At 38.5% G+C, this 17422-nt stretch overlaps 1 protein-coding gene across 1 annotated transcript in view; it reads right to left on the reverse strand.

Moving 5' to 3' along the window:
• Positions 1 to 616: 616 nt before the first annotated feature.
• DNAAF9 (dynein axonemal assembly factor 9) overlaps positions 617 to 17422 on the reverse strand; it is a 78150-nt gene continuing 61344 nt past the window's right edge. Inside the window, exons 30-37 of the mRNA XM_065633533.1 lie at positions 12822 to 12957; positions 12383 to 12469; positions 11189 to 11295; positions 10407 to 10481; positions 10067 to 10269; positions 8353 to 8418; positions 7617 to 7710; positions 617 to 5651 (exon numbers count right to left, since the gene is read on the reverse strand). Coding sequence (XP_065489605.1) covers positions 5539 to 5651; positions 7617 to 7710; positions 8353 to 8418; positions 10067 to 10269; positions 10407 to 10481; positions 11189 to 11295; positions 12383 to 12469; positions 12822 to 12957 — 881 coding nt within the window. The 3' untranslated portion in view covers positions 617 to 5538. The remainder of the gene's footprint in view (positions 5652 to 7616; positions 7711 to 8352; positions 8419 to 10066; positions 10270 to 10406; positions 10482 to 11188; positions 11296 to 12382; positions 12470 to 12821; positions 12958 to 17422) is intronic.

The following is a 17422-nucleotide window of genomic DNA, read 5'->3' on the forward strand; positions in this document are numbered from 1 at the left end:
TCCAAAACTAGTGGCATAGCGAGGGAAAATTCCTGGATTTTGGTCAAAAATCCACGTATCCGAAGCCACTATATCCCGCGGACATACCTGGCGAATGCAAAACAGGCTCCAAAAATCAAAAAGCAGCACCATCAAAATGAGGCAGAAATAAGCTGCAGATTCGGTTCAGTCTGACCCATGAACGACCGCAGCAGAAAAAGGAGGGTAAGGCAGGATTGCCCAGTTTTAGTTCAGCTGAAGCTGATCTTGAACCTGCATCCTCATTTGTGTAAATACAAGGAGGAGGATTTAGCTCCTGCATTGGTGTAAATGCAACTATCAACTTACGGTTAAGTACAGTGATGGTAGAAGTGAAGCTGATTAAGATCCTTTATTTTACAACGGGTTTTAAATTGGAAGCCCACGTGAAAGGGTCTAAATATGAAACAGCAGCTTAAAAAAACTCGCCCAATTTCCTTAAATCTTTACATTTCAGTTTGGATATAAACTAACCACCTTTCTGCTAGGTTAGAAAATGAACAGATTTTAAAAGAAAACCGCTCAATGCTTAAAAATTCAAGTTTAGGGAATAGGGAGCTTATTAAAGAAGCCAAGGACAGAGAGCAGATGGATACTGTTTATTGGTTCTTTCCATCACATCTGAGTTACAAGTGTAAAAGTCACACAAACTGCAGGTATAAACATGTAAAACAATACAAAAATAAATGGAAAGGTAATTTTATATTTACTGAATCAAGTTGTGTAATAAATACAGTAGGCAAAAAGCTTCAATCACACCATTCAGTTTAACTGAAGTTACAGTAGTGTTTGTAAATACGAGTTTTTAACTTAAAGTTGCAAATATTAAAGCATTGAGAACTAGTATGAAAGTGAATTTTGGCACATTGTAAAGTGAGAAGTGTTACATTAGTATCTGACCGTTGTGTAAAAACGAAGCAGTTTCTCACTAGCTTTCTGAGGTACATTTTTAAACAATCTAAAATTAGATCAACAACGCGGTTCTAACGACTCACAGTTTACAATTCGCTATACTAGTTACCATTTTTCCCTTTTAAGAATACCAAGGTATTCCAGAGCTTAAATCTGTGCAAATTCAGAAAAGTTTCAATTAAAAAATAACAATTAAAAAAAACAAAACTTATTAGGGAACTTTTGCATGCAACTTAAATCCTCCCTACAATCACTTGTGTTAATTGCAAAGTGTAAAAATCGGACTAATCCCAAATTGCACGGCTTAATATAAAATACTCCGAGATCGCAGCGCGGTTCAAGTTGCAAATGTCCCTCTAAGTTTGTCACATTTTTCTCCCTATAACTTCAGTAACTTCTGATCACACTCATTCTCGGTGAGGAAAAAAACCAAACCTCAAACCACCACCACAAGGTCAGCAAAGCACATAAACCCCTTGAGGACTCTCAGCACTTCGCAATATCACAAATGCCTGGACACAAAGTGACTCTTCTCAATTTTCAAAATACAGTAAAAGATAAAGGAACAGTGTAATGGCACTTTTTTTTTTCCTGTATCCAAACATTTGTGGTTTAGAAACGGTGCTTTTTTTTTTTTTTAATAGGTTTTACAGTAGGTAAAAAAACTTTCAAAACTAGAAGTATCTTAATCCTCATCTTAACAGTGAGAAACCAGATTCCCCTCCAGACGGGGTTTAATACAGTATAAACATCTCTGACCAGAGTACAAAAGTTACGTTCTTCTCCTAAAAAAAACAAACCAAAAGTGCTGCTGATTGTTAGAATTAACTCCAAAATAATCAGCAACTGCTATTAAACTATCAGCAGCATCAGGCATTTACACATTTCAGTCCTCAAAGAGTTTTCTTTTAAACAGTTTAACCATTTGTGCTAATATTCTTCACTAGGTTAATTTTAAGTCCTTTCACCAAAACTGTTTTTCCTTTAAAACGTGACACCCATTTATTTTATACTTGGTGAATAAATGGTGTCATCTGCAAGGCACTACTATGTTTAAAGGATACCATTGTCACAGTTTCACTATTTCGGTATTTTTTTTCCTGTTTTAAAGTCACAGTTAAAAATTACCAAAAAAAAAAAAAATTGAGGTAATCAAATTCTTTCAATACCAAAATATATTAATTGAAATAGTACCAGTATGGTGAAAGGTCTTCATAATACACAGCTATTTACCATATAGCATGCAGTACAGTATATAAGTATATACTAGGCCTTTGTTCTGAGCTCTTCTGCTTCAGTTTTTAAGGAACAGCTCAATTTGCACAGTAACATGCCAATTTTGAATATTTATTTCCTTCTTGTTCACGGGGCACCTCACTTGTAATTACAACTCCCTACACGCCAGCCCCAAAACCGAATTCGCCCCGTCGACACTTATTTTCGAGAGCTGCACAAATTGGAGTTCTTAAAAAGAGTTCAGCAGAGCAAAATAAGCTACAGTATCTTCAGCTATCGTTCCATCAATTGCACTTCAATCTACTTTTGCTCTTGACTCACGAGGTGAGACAAAGCATCAACCAAGTGCCTGTTGTCTCAGCCACCGGTATTTATTCTGATATTACACCGTCATAACCACTAATCTAGAAATATGGCTTATACAGATCAGGGAATTTGTAGTGACAAGGAGCACGCTGGGTTTACACTAAGTTTATTGGCCAAGAACTAGAATTGGTTACGAATTTTCTAATGCCCCCTTTTTTTTTTTTTATTGCAGCGTTACGACCAGAATTTTGTACTCTACTAAATTCTGGTTGGATAAATAGTTTGATGCAACCAACTACACTTAGTTTGTAAACCCCCGCTAGCCCCCAAAATCCACCGCTAGCTACGTTTAGTCTACCAGGCACTACAGTATATTAAGACTAAAGTATAGCCATGCATAGATAAACTCACGAGCCTTATCACAATGCTCTATACCTGTAAATATGGGTTACTTACCCCCAAAAGCCTAGAAACACAAACTAATCGCTGGCTTTTATTGTACTTTAACAGGATACAAGTAGTTTATAAAGTCTCGTGGTGTGCAAAAAGAAAAAAAAAATTAAATTCAGACAGCTTTTTAAATCTAGTAACGAAACCTTATCAACATCTATATCCCAACCTGCAGCACCTGGAATTTCAGAGTCCAAAGGTAAAAAATATATTTCTTAAGTAAGGCATAAAACTGTCTATAGCCTTAGGTTTGATGGCAGGGGTTAAATCTCATTTTCCTGCCACAGAAAGAGACTGTGTGGTCGTGTCCAAACTATTTCAAGTGTACTGTAAGAAATTATTTATGCGATTTCTTACCGCGTTAGATGCGTCTGATGAAAATAAAAGCTGCAGTTGTATTAAAAGATTGAGCTGTTCCTAAGGCAAAAGAATGTGAAAACAAAGAATTCCTCCTGGACTGTTTTCACTAAATTCTGAACACGCAGCATGCTACAATAATCTGCTTATGTAAATAAGCTTCAATAACTACATCATTTAAGGAGCTGCTGGGGTACCTTATAACCCTTCAGTCCGTGACCTATGAAGTCTCACTTAAAATTGTACTAAATTAAGTAACAACTTGCCAGAATTCCTATTATGATACCATTTAGTAAACGTAAAGGTTTTGTTGCAAGTACTTAAAACCGGCGTATCAGTTTAGTGAAATGTTACAGCGTGCAAATTCTTCTGAAAGGTTCATAAATATTTCAAGTATATCTTCTGATATTTTTTACCTTTGGAAATCAGTCACTTGCACAAGAAGGAATTCTTCAGCTAAAGAATCTCCCTCTTGTCTTGCTTTTAGTTTTTAGTACTGAAAGAAGAATCCTTCAGAGATAATCTTTTCAGCCACAGCAAATTGCTGATTATCGCTATTCATGTCATATATTTTCTAGAATACCACTAACACTGGGAAGAAAGCAAGATATCTCTGATTATCTTGTTTCACCCTGAAATGTATAAACATCTTTTCTTTCCAGAAGTCAAAATTTCGACTGCAGATTCAAACCGTGCAGAGGTTCCGAGATAAGAGGTTCAGAAAAACGCACGTGCCCACATGTTCCCCCATTTCTCACTATGGGAACATCCTAAAAGCAGTAGGATTAGGTACCTATCTGAGTTTCTTAATTGTTCCCCCACTTCTCGCTTTGGGAACACCCCTAACAGCTGTGGGATTAGTTACTCTTCCCAGATTTTTAAATGTTCCCCCATTTCTCGCTTTGGGAACACCCTAACAGACATAGGATTAGGTACTCATTTGAGTTTTTGAAGCGTCCCCACGTTTCTCGCTTTAAGAACACTCTAAAAGCAGTAGGATTAAGTACTCATCTGAGTTTCTCAATTGTTCCCCCATTTTTCGCTTTGGGAACACCCTAATATCTGTGGGATTAGGCACTCATCCAAGTTTTTGAAGAGTCCCTCCGTTTCTCTCTTCAGGAACACCCTTAACAGCAGTAGGAATAGTTACTCTTCCCACATTTTTAAGTGTTCCCCCATTTCTCGCTTTAGGAACATCCTAAAAGCAGTAGGATTAGATACCTGTCCGACTTTCTTAATTGTTCCCCCATTTCTTGCTTTGGGAACACCCCTAACAGCCGTGAGATTCGTTACTCAACACAGATTTTTAAATGTTCCCCCACTTCTCGCTTTAGGAACACCCTTAAAGCAGTAGAAATAGTTACTCTTCCCAGATTTTTAAATGTTCCCCCATTTCTCGCTTTGGGAACACCCTAAGAGCAGTAGGATTAGGTACTCTTCTAATTTTTTTAAACGTTCCCCCATTTCTCGCTTTGGGAACACCCCAACAGCTGTGGGATTAGGTACTCATCTGGGTTTCTTAATTGTTCCCCCATTTCTTGCTTTGGGAACTCCCTAATAGCTCTAGGATTACGTGCTTTTCTGAGTTTTCACAGTGTTCCCCCATTTTTCGCTTTGGGAACACACCAACAGATATAGGATTAGGTTCTCATCCAAGTTTCTCCAGTGTCCCCCCATTTCTCGCTTTGGGAACACCCTAAGAGCAGTAGGATTAGGTACTCTTCTAATTTTTTTAATTGTTCCCCCATTTCTCGCTTTGGGAACGCCCTAACGTTAGTGGGATTAGGCACTATTCCGAGTTTTTTAAATGTTCCCCCATTTCTTGCTTTAGGAACATCCCCTAATCCCACATAGTGACGTACACCACTGCTCATCAGTTGCTCCCGTGCAAGAAATTCCAAGGGACACCCAGGGATTAAAGTGGTTTGACTATCTGCACGATGGACCAATTTCACCATCGCATTCCGACCTGCTAGGAAATAATAGTTTTGCTTCTTTTCTTCTTTTAAATAAGTTTCCACTACTAGCCCGAGATTCCAGGTGGCGTCTTTTACAGTCTGGAATTAAGGTGAAGTGGAAGCAAACCCGACAGTACAAACAGCTAAGCAGTTACCATATTAAAATGCCAACCTTACAGGAATGATCTTAGTTTTAAAAGGAGTGCTGAAAACTGAGTTAATTTTCTAGTTAACCAGCAAGGACAACAGCATTTTCGGTTACTGACAGTAGGTGGTTCGGAAACACAAAGAACACACATGCTTATGTCTTCTGCTCAAAGAGATCGTGGTATTCTTGTTCTTCTAGTTCTCTGTTGTACTTCTCTATTTCCCTGTTGGCTTCTTCCAAATAATCGTTCATGAATTGGTCCATTACTGATTTGAAAAGCTAAGGAAAAAACATTTGTGCAAAGAGCGTTCATTAGGAAAGAACACAGAGGTGTGAAGGATTGAAATGGAGAAATAAACTTAACAGCAGAGTCAATTATACTGTTAAGCGGTGTTCTTTATTTTATCAGCGCTGGGGAACGCTGGGGATCATCCTCCGTAAGTGCTCCAAAGACAGGACGCTCTTGCGTTGCTTATATTCACATAATTATCACATATGCATTACAATTTTTGGAAATTTTGACATACAATACATCTATACTAAGAAATAATCGATGATGTTAGTTATAATTGTTTAGTTTCTTACTTACATCTATTAATTATTAAATACAAACTAAGTACTCTGCTTCCAACCAGTGTATTAATTAATCTTCTGTCTCCCGCTTGTCATGCAGAAGGATCTAAAACTTGAAAAATATCCCCTCGTTTTGCAGGTGGTTAGAAAGCATTTATCTCACATCAACTGGTTAATGATGGGTACATCTTTTCTAACTTAATCACGGTATAAATTAATTTGGCATCTTCTCTTCAGGATGTGCCAGTTCAGAGACACTTAGAGAAAGCAGAAATCCAGACCTTTTGGGGGTCCCACAGTCAGACCTAATCACAACTACTCTGTTAGTGGGGAATAAGGAGTTGCAAAATAGACATTTCCCAGTCAAGAGGAAGAATATAAGAACAGCAAAACTACAGCAGGTTTGCAGATGTTTACAGCTATTTGGGTTAAGTGGAAGTCTTAAAAAAAAACTCTGGCCAAAATTCAAATCATCCAGAAGTGCTTTACCAGTGCTTGTATCTTTTATTGTCAAACACCAAGATGCTGGTAAAGGTCCAGTGAATATTCAAGTCTGAGTCTGTCATTAGGTTATTTTCTGCCAGCATAACATAAGTCTTGGTTTAAAATTATCAAGTTGCCCCCCAGGGGACAGAAAATAACTGTTTGTTCTTATTCCAAAAGAGAATCGCAGAACCCACTTGGATTTTTGTAAAGTTTGTTGAAGTTAAAGTGAAAAGTAAACTGGAGAGATAAAACCAAATTTGAAATTTTGGTAATAAAACAAAGATAAAAGCATTAGAAAGTTAAGAAAACAAGAAAGGACAACAGGAATACACTGTGGTACATTAGCATTACTCTGGCATTTCTTGCCAAAGATAAAAATATGATCAGGTTTAAATTAAAAAATAATTTCTGTAAAAAAATCCAGAGGCCCCTACATCAGCTGTAGTTTGTGTTCTGTAAACTGACACCAGACAAGACGAGCAAGGACGGCGCATTTATCAATGTGTCTGTGTCACAATTTGGTAGGCAAGTTGTACTGCTTGCGGAGCTGAAGTAGTTTTAAAATAAGGTTCTACTTGCTTAAATGAGTTTTAAAAGTGATTACAAAAAATGCACCTAATTCTGCACACCCCGTTCATATTACTGCATTGCATTCAATGAGGTTTTTATTATACCAAGTTAAGAAATGAGAGCAATCATTTAACATCAGCTTCACGGCAAAATATGTCACAGAAAAAAACTATAACATAGTAAAACCTAAAACAACCCCTGATTGTTTTTACTTGAGTGTGTGCATGCACATGCATGCACACAAAATTATATTCCTTTGGAAGTTTTATCAGTCATGACCAGGCATTAAGCAATATTACAGCGCTGTTTGGTTTGAAAAATATTTCTTTGACAAGCTGTGGTCCATAAATTATTCTCTCCGTGAGCTCATGCGCAGTTTTGGATTTGTTTTGTTGGTTCTATTCTGCTTCTTAGATCGTATCTCTGAAAAAGTGTTTAAATAGTAAGTTTTAAATGGCAAGTAGCCATGCACAGATTTAAAGAACTCTTCCCTTCATATTAATACCTGCAAATCATCTGCTTTGACAGTCTGCGTTTCAGATTTGCATAGCCTGTTGCCTACCTAGAACCTTCACCAAAACCACACATATTTTAAAGGATACATGGATGGTAATCCATTTTGTCACCAAAAAAGTTCACAAATTGTGTCCCGTTGTAAAAATAACCAGCTGGAAGTGGATCCAAGTGGCGTTTCACCTACATTAAGAAAGAATACACTGTACATTAAATATTTTAAAGTCAAAACTGCTTAGAGACTATCCTAACAAGCTTTAAAAGATCCAAGAAAAATTCCTTGTGCTGAATTTAGCAGTTAGGGAGGAAGGTAGAGCTCCTGGCTATAAATGAGTGATCCGAAAAGCCAGTACAACAAATGACATCCACATCGACTAGGGGAGTTAGGTACAGCAACACCCATCGTAATCACACCAAGTTTTTAGGAACCCAACTGCACAGACAGCACTTACAACCTAAGGGTAGTTGATGAGGGCAGGATTAGGCATTTGGGATCCTAATTTGCAAGTAACAACCTGCACAGGACAGAGCAAGGAGAAAAATTGGGGAAAGACTCTTACGGTACCCAAAAGCTTGTCCAATATCTTACACCTCCCCCTGCTTTTTAGGGCTGACCTGATTACACCAAGATTTCTATCTCAAATGCCCCCTGGACAACCTCACTTGTGTTTTGAGTATAGAAAAAGACAAGTAAGTGCTTCAATAATTGAGTGCTCAGCATGCTTGTTATGGCAGGTATGGGAGATGTGCTATCAAACAAATGGATATTTAAGAAAATCAGCCAGAAGAAAGACTTGTTATTAATTAATTATTAAATTAACTTACGTGAATGTTCTTTATCTCCTGAAGGGTCAGCATGCCTCGGGTTTTCAGCGCTTTCCTCTGAGGTTTCTGTATGAAGAATGAGACCCCAGTTATACACCTACTGAGTGACAATGTGATTATCACAGTTTAGTTACATTAAAAATCCCCCAAACCATATAACATAAGTTCTTTCTTGAAAATGCGGGTAAAGGCTGTGAAAGCTATAATCACGTGCTGTCATGCTCAAGCCCAGCACAACATGTATTTTAAAAATTAAATTCTAGATAGAATTATTCAATTATATTAAAGTACTCACACCTATGTTCTGAAAACAAAAGCAAAAATTAAGTGATTTCAAATAAGGCATCATTAGAGATGACAAATCTAAAAGGCTTTTTAAAAATACAACTTTAATACAGCTCTGAAAAGAAAATAACAGTCTCGTTTATAGTCTGAAAAGTCTTATAATTCATTTATTTCATGCAGCAACTCTCAGGATTAGCTGAAATCCTAAATTCACCATGAGAAGTTGAGATTGTACAAAGACTATTTGTAGTTTTGAACTTCCCAAAGAGGAAGGACTTAATGTGTGGGGTACGTATTTGATTTTAAGTTTCAAGTTTTCAAAAAATTAAAATAATATTCCATGGAGTTATATTACCCAGGTGATATATAGAGTGCATAAGACATTACCACAGAAGTTTCCCTGAAGTAACACAACCTACCAGGATAACAGAGGTGAGAACCTGAACATCCTTAGAAATATTACTAGCTCCAACAATGGACTGCAAGGAACTTTTTTCCATTCCTACACAACTTCTTAGAGATACTATGCAAATCCTAAGCCACGCAGCAGTAACCGTGAGTATTTTTAACTAACAAATGTTCTAAAATGGGCATCACAAAAGAGCACAGTTGGAACCACAGGCTCAGGTTCCAGCTGGAGTGCTAAAATATCTAATTTGTATGGTTGAGCAGTTTCTGTTGAAGTATATTTCCAAATCAAACCTCAAGACTCACTTCCTAAGACAATATGTAGCCCGGCAAAAATAATATCTGCTGGTACTACTTGGTTGTGTAGCAATGAACCATCTTGTCCTGCATTCCTAGTCAGGTTGTGCCAGTCCCTGTGTAAAATTAGCAAGGCACCACAACCAAAAATTGTGCCTTCTGGGCTTCTTAAGATGCGCATATTCCCTGTTCCCTACTCCAGCTTCTATTGCATAGGAACATTAGCCATGCAGAAATACATCAAGTCTTACATAGCTGCGCACTTAAAAAAAAGCAAAACAAAAAGAACTCTACCCTCCATTTCAGTGGATTACTTCCAAGGAGGTTTAATTTAGTGAATCAAAATAAGTTTTCAGCTTTGCAGAGTTCGGGTACTTCAGGAAGATTTATTTAATACTACATTTTAGCTTTTGGCAATCACGTCTCAGCTAAATCATCTTGTGTTTATTCTGGACATAATCCATTTGCTCAAGCGTTCAAGAGCAGATCAATCCACGAACAAGCTGTAGCACATATTAAAACAATACACGAATTACAATACACATTTGCAAACGGTTTGTCCGCTGTCTGAAATACATTTACACCCTGCAGTGCTAATACCTTGGTAGAAGAGAAAGGAGATTAACCAAAAAAAAAAAAGTCACATTGAGAAATTCAGATTGCTCCTTTTGTTGTTAAATGCCAAACAGGTCGCACCGAACAAAAACCAAACATGCCCACGGACCTGTTTTGCAGTTTCTCGGAGCCAATCTTTGATATCCTCTTCCTTAAGAGAGCAGCCCACGAAGACGAGGAAACATTCCTGCTGATTGCCGCAGTCTCTGTGCTCGCTTCTGGCATCAGGAGGAGTCGGCCCCTCCGGAATGGGCACGAGGCTCAGTGAATTCGACGATGTGTTGTGACAGACTTCAATCACTTTATCAGAATCTAACAATGAGAAGACAAAAAGAAACAAACAGACGGATAATTGTTAAGCTAATTTAACATCAACGCATTGGTGTATAAAGAATACAGCACCTAAAGAAAGCTTTCGAATACAATCATAAGTAGTAATTTGCCCTTACCTGAAAACTTAACTTTGCCCATGATGTGATAAATATTTCCAGAAAAAGGACTTGGCTTGAGCAATGACTTAATCGCTGTTTGAAATAGAAGGCAAACAGATTATCTCACTTATTGTTCTCGTCGTTGGCGGAGCTTCTGGTCAGACCTACGCTACAGGTCTCTAATCCACACCCTAGTGCTTTGGGGAAAAAGCCGCAGTGTCCCCCGCAGCCCCGCTACAGAACATTTCTAGACGTTCTCATTTCTTTGCTATGGGGTGGGTGGGAAATAACATGCGTTTGGCATAATGAAGGCTTACAGTGTGTGTGGAAAGTAAAATGGTGCTCCTTAACACCGTTTTGCTACGGAAAGAAGGAAAGGCATGATTATGTATCTACTCTAGAAGCCTAACACAGAGCTGAGCCTATTTTCTGGTAGCTACGAAGAATTATTTGGCATAAAAGTAGAAGCTGACAGTCACTTATAGGCTGTATTTCGACACTACTAAATAAAATTAAACATAAAATAAAAAGCAAACATATGACGATAAGTGTCTCAGTCTCTAGAAACCAAAAATTAAATTGGATTTTCATTTGAGCAAAATCATGGGTCAGTTTTCCAGAGCAGACACTAAAAGACGACAATTTACTGTACTTCAAGGAAGGAAAGCTGAATTTTCAATTAAAAGTTTACTTCAGCAGTAATTAAATAACTCTGCTTACATCAGTGCCTTCCTTCCCCTCTATTCCTCAGTATTTCAAACTATTGGATTTAAATCAAGTCAGTCAAAGTTCACTTGTACCTTTACACTTGGTCACAAATCGTGTTTTTTCTAGAGGACGATTAAACCACACACAGATCTGAACCATTGGAGGGAAGACAGACCCAGCTCCATATTTACCTTCATACCTTAGAATAAAAAACACACAGGTTCAACACACAGAAAACACGCATGCTTGTGTTTTTCATCTAACAGACTTCTTAAAAGAAACGTCTATTATTTTACCCCAGGTAAGTCTTGCTCATAGGAAGAAAAATACGATGCTTTCTTCTCTAAGACATCCATGAAAATGTGATACTAACAGTATGAGGTTGTTCAAAGAGCTCAGGGCTCCTTTTGAGGCTCTTCCTGCTGCATTTCTTTTTTTCTTATATACTACCTACAAATTATTCTTGCATACTATCATCAAATAGATTAAGACTTGTCCAAAGGTTTTAAATACTTTCTTTTCCTGCTTTCTCTCCCTTTGGTTCCACGAGCAGCTCTGACATCCCAAGCTTTGTGCCAGTTGACTTCAGGAGCTTTACATGTATCCAATTTAGAGCAAGAATTATGAATAAAAATATATACATGCAGAGCTGGCAAGGTATGGTAAATAAATGTGAGTAGAAAACAGTCAGCCAGCAGTTAGAAGGGCTGACAGGTTTAGATTTTCTGCCAAGTAGGTGCAGCACAGATAAATACAACAAGATGTTGTAAAGAGCCCTGAACCATGAAAAAATATCCCTTGGTATTAAACGGAAAGCTTGGTACCGTGTGCTATTGTGCCCTTTGCCTCTGCCAAGACTGTCAATAAAGTTGCTGGTTTTTATGAATAATTGTTCTGCTAATAGCTAGACTGACATAGTAAGTTTATTCCAGTAAGGCTGAGTAGCTGTCAGAAAGAAATTACTCCAGTCATTATTGACCTCACCCATCCCAATCCTTCCCAGTTTATTCCCAGAGGGCTCTTTTCTGTTCTTCTGGAGAGCAACAGTAATCTCGCCATTGATTTAAATGGTGTCCAGAAAGGATCCTTTTCCCCATAAAAGGACAGCAATCGTGTATCTACTAAGAATACTCATCAGCTCTCTCTCAAAAATGATTTACAAAGCTATGGCCTGTTCCAAATGAGTAGTCTTAAAAAAACATATATATAAATTAAGTTAGTGAGACTTTTTAATCTTCAAGTTAATTAGAAAAATAGTTTTAATATTTTTCAGTCTAGATACTTACCAGCCAGGATACATCAAATATCGAGCTCTCATCATCTGAGGATTTGAAAAACTGCTTTCTGAGAGAATTAATTCAATATCCTCATTCCTAGAAAGAGATAAAGACGAAGATTTTTAATTTTATAAGTTCGATAAAATACCTACTATCTCTATGCTACTTACATAACACAGAATGCATTAGTCACAGTAAAATTAAGAGTATTTTTTCCTTAGTATGACAGCTACAGTAACATAAGTCATACTCTGCAAACAAAAATATATATTTCCTGATTCCTATATTTATATGACCATAAACATAAAGGGAAGATGCCTTTTGTATGAGAAGCAATTAAGAAAAATCTGCATCTCCTTTCTGTAAGTAAAACAAGAGAATACAAGTTCCTAAGTGCACGTGTCCCATCTGCCCAAAGTGACAGGTACTGGACATGACGAACTTTTACCTCGTTACAATCCCGTTCTCCGCCAGGATGAACGAAACGGCCGGATTTGCCGCTCGGATGAGGTTCTGCAGCTGCACAAGCAGCGGATGCTTCTGCTCTGTGGCGTGACTTGTGAAAACCACGTTACTCACCAGTCCTGTGTAAGGAAATCAGAGGATAATTTACACAAGTCAGGTATGCACCAGTGGTTAATACATGGTTAAGTGATATAACAGCCATTCTTCTCTCATTTGCCTTCCATTTTAGTACATTAAAGTTATCAGGAAAAAAAAAACCAACATGAACAAAAAGAAAAACCCAAGCAAAGAACCTTTCCTCTTTTGCCTACCCAGCAAAAACCCAGAAGCCCACCTAACCTCACACATGAACGCTGCGGAATAACCAAAGGCAGAATTATCGTTAACTAATTATTTTGCATCTAGAGGGCAGCCAGCTCAGACACCCATTGTTTGTCACAACCCGTAGATGTGCACGAATGACACCTCCTGAAGGAGACAAACCTTTCCAGTCACTGGAATGACTCAAGGGGAAAGAGGCAGGATCTTGTAATCTGGGGGTTCTAATGATTCAGTGAAAATATTATTTAAAAAAAAAACCCAAAAACTTTAAAACATGAGCCTACAGGTACGATGCCAGTCACTGAGGATGACTGTACTACTGAGGAAGGGCTGCTATGGCAAAACGAGCTACACCAGGTCAAGATATTTTTCTTTCATTTAGGTTGTGTAACAGAAGTCATTTAGACTCAGTTAATCAAAAGAATCCATTAATTCAAAGAAGAAATTCATACAGGAACCAATTTGAGAAGGAGTGGTTTAACCAAATATACTAATGTTCAAAGCCTCTTGGCAAATTCAATGTATAGAAAGATAAGCAGGCAAAAATCAGTAGTTTGGACTCTGCTGCCGCTTCCGAAAACAAGAGAAGGTTTTTTTATTTCTGTTTTCGTCTCTATTTTTAAATTAAGACCCCAAACTGGTATTCAGACAGGAAGTCTGAACCCACGAGGCATCAAAAACGATAACAAACGATGGGGTAACTGTTTGTCCCGAGCCCCAATTCCCAAAAAGACTCAGCTATGTCACCAGAAAAGCAAATCTTTTTCCAGACCTAACAGGATCCCTTCGCTTTGCACCTGAAACGGTTCCTCTTGTCAAGCAAAACCTTTCCCAGATTTGACAGTGACAACGCAGCCGTCACGTTACACCTGCTGTCCTGCCAGGTACGAGACAAGTTTCATGTTAAATCAGAACCAAGTGCTGCTACTGCAGATGCCTCTGAAAGGAACCAGAAATAACACGCTGGCCATCGCAGCCTTGGGCACGGGGAGGATCCTCATGAAGGAAAAAAACCGCGAGGCGACATATCGCACTTATCACCGGACTCATTTCAGTGTTTCTGCTTTCCAATTATATCAAGATGTTACACGAGAATGAATTTCAGCCCAGTTCCCCAGAGACTGACCCCCTGGGATGTCACTGGTGTCCCGAATGCATTAGGAACGTCAGTTCTTTGCTCAAGCTTTGCGGCTCATTTCAGACCCTTTCCAGGTACAGAAAAAGAAACTCTTGACTATCCCTAAATGATTGAACCAGGATGCATTTCCCTGCCCCCAACTCATCACTGTTTAAAGCAGAATATGAAGCTCACACCGTGATCTGCTGCCTACAGTGATTCCTGATCTTTACAGAGTCTTTAAAGCACATGAATCCTTGCACAGGCTTCTTTACACAGACATTTCTATACCAAACGTTTCGGGGCTACTTCACATTATACCATACACTCCCAGTCATTGTTACTTGCAGCACTGACCTTTTCAAGTCAGAATTTTTAAAACAGCCCAAGCAAATTTCCATCATTAGTATTTCTCTCTTTTTTTTTTTTTAATCCTCCCACAGAAATTTCCACTTCAACTTCAGAAAGATTTAAGTTTTCTCCAATACACAGTTACTCTTGAGAGAGCTGGGGGGGGAACACACATTTAGAAATTTAAGTCACACGCATGCTTGAAATTACTATGTAGATCATGCAATTAAGATGAAAAGTACAAATAAGCTAATCAACAGCCACCACATTGTGGGTGTGCTATGCATAGTGGTTGTTTGGGGTTTTTTTTCTTAATAATCCCAAACTTGATATTGATGTAAAAGTCAAGTTTTAATTAAACACAGTTATAATTCCTGTGAAGTTGGCACAGAACAATAAAAAGGCTGTATAACATAAATGCTATAAAACATACATTAGTTAGAAACACTGTGCCTGGGAGAGAAGAAGTGATTGTCAAAGACGAAACTGCCAAAGTCTCAAGTTAAGAAAAACATTCAAGAATAAAATATCTCGCAACTCAGAACCCTGTGCACCTTGTCTCATGCTCCTCACCCATCCTCTTTCCCCATCAATCTCGGCTTCATTTGTGCTTGTCTAAGGGGAATAGTGTTGGGCACCAGCTGTCACTCCTACTTGCAAACTCCCACACAACCCTGAAGTAGCGGAGCCTGCTCAGAGCCCGGGGACCCTGCGAGCTTTGGCATAAATCTTGTAGGTGCCAGTATCACATAAAAATTGGCCTTGGATTAGGAGGCAACAGTCCATGACACTGGACTGACCCACAGGTACTGGAATCCAGAGGAGAAATTACTTTCTGAGCACTGGAAGATGCCCACACAGTTTTAGTAAGAAAGAATTTTGACCTTTTGAATTGTCACTGCCATCTCCCTTTCTATTGCATTTTCAAGTCCAGCCAGTTTTGTTTAATTTCTTATCAATACATCCATCTAAAGAAAAAAAACGTTTTGCAGCCTGGGGCATAGCATGTTTAATAGAAGCAATAAAGATTTATAGAATAGTTTGGGTTGAAGGGCCCTTCCCAGCTCCCCCAGTGCCCCCCCTGCCATGAGCAGGGACATCTGCACCAGCTCAGGTTGCTCAGAGCCCCGTACAGCCTGGCCTGGGATGTCTCCAGGGATGGTTCAGCCACCACCTCTCTGGCCATCCTGGGCCAGGCTCTCACCACCCTCAGGGCCAATAATCTCTTCCTCATGTCTAAAGAATGAGGAAGAAACAGGGATAGATTAAAAGTCTGTATGCTTTACAAAAATAATGGATCCTCTCTGCTCCTGAACATACAATGGGCATATTTAACAATGGTGGTGTCTTAACTCTGTAAAACAACTTCATATACAACACAAGAGATGCCAACGTGCCCTAGACTGGTAAGGTGTCATCTTACAGCTTCTGTGCAAGAAATAAAAAGGTATATTTGGAAGGAGACAGAAGGAAATTACAGCACACAGATGGCAGCAAGATATATTTTTTTAAGTTTAAACAAGCACGCAAGGGAGAGAGAGAAAACAAAACTGCTCACGATGGTCACTTCGCTCAAGGCTTTATCTGTTCTCTCTGATCCCCATCGTTTTCTGGTGGTTTTGTGGTTTTCCAAGCAGAAAGTATCACCCATGTAAAATGATGTGGTATCGCTAACGTGCACGGTGCCCTCAGATCACAGAGAAAGCCACATAACAAACCTGGAAAGCAGTTAACCTCACTCACTCCCAAAATCTGCAAGGTAATTATGTGGACAAGGTGAGCATCCAAAAGTCTAATGAATTCCTACTTGCCTATATCCATACTCATCTTTTTGTACACCCGCACTGCAAGTTTCTGTTTTCATATTTGTACAATCCCCAGTCTTGGCCCACTGATGCTACAGTAACACAAAAAATAATATTGGGCTGCACGAAAGAAAAATAGGATTAATATCTCTCAGCAAAGAGAATGTCTCATTAAATATTGCTACTGTTGAGCCAAAAATGAAGTCTCAGTTATGTAGACGTAAATTATCTTCTACATGCAATACAATTCTGCATTTGTCTGGGAAGTGTGAGAGTGCACCGCATCTCAGTTCCAAGCATGCTTTCCCTTCTAAAACCTTTTACACAAAAAAATGCCCCTATTCCTGTGAAACAATTTGCTTCACACGAACAGATCTCTAGGCTATCTAATGTCACATTTTGTATCTCAAAACTAGATGACAAAATGTTGCAACATGCAGGAACATTCACTGCCAGAAGAATATTCTTCTAACCTCTGGTATTTTTCCTTCTTTCAGTGTTTGGGCCATAGGAAAATCAGCTCTGCTTGTCTTAAGCATTTTCTAGTTCCTCCTCGAACAATGACAAATTCTCACCCAATGAGGTCTGTACGAATGTACTTAAAACAAAAAAAAGAACAGCTTTGTTTTTAATTTTGTCATGAAATAAAAAGGTATGCTTGCACTCTTAACTTCTCAACAGTTATTACTATTTCATTATAGTCTTAATTTTGACATTCCCCTGCACTCTTGAATTTCACCCATGGCTATAATCTATTGGTCAGTTCTCCAATTCATAGCACCAACATTTTTTTGCAAATAAGAATAAAATACTGGTTTTTATAATAGCACCTACATGCTTTCCAGTTGGTCTACAACTTCATTCTTTTGAGTGCTTTTGGATTTCACTCTTTTGGGCTCCCTTCACAGGTGTATAAGAGGTGGCATAATTCTGGCAGCAAACAGAGCACTACAGCCTAAGTAGCCCTGAGAAAAGCGCAGCATCCTACTT

This window comes from Caloenas nicobarica, chromosome 4, assembly GCF_036013445.1.
Source record: "Caloenas nicobarica isolate bCalNic1 chromosome 4, bCalNic1.hap1, whole genome shotgun sequence".
Lineage (NCBI taxonomy): Eukaryota > Metazoa > Chordata > Aves > Columbiformes > Columbidae > Caloenas > Caloenas nicobarica.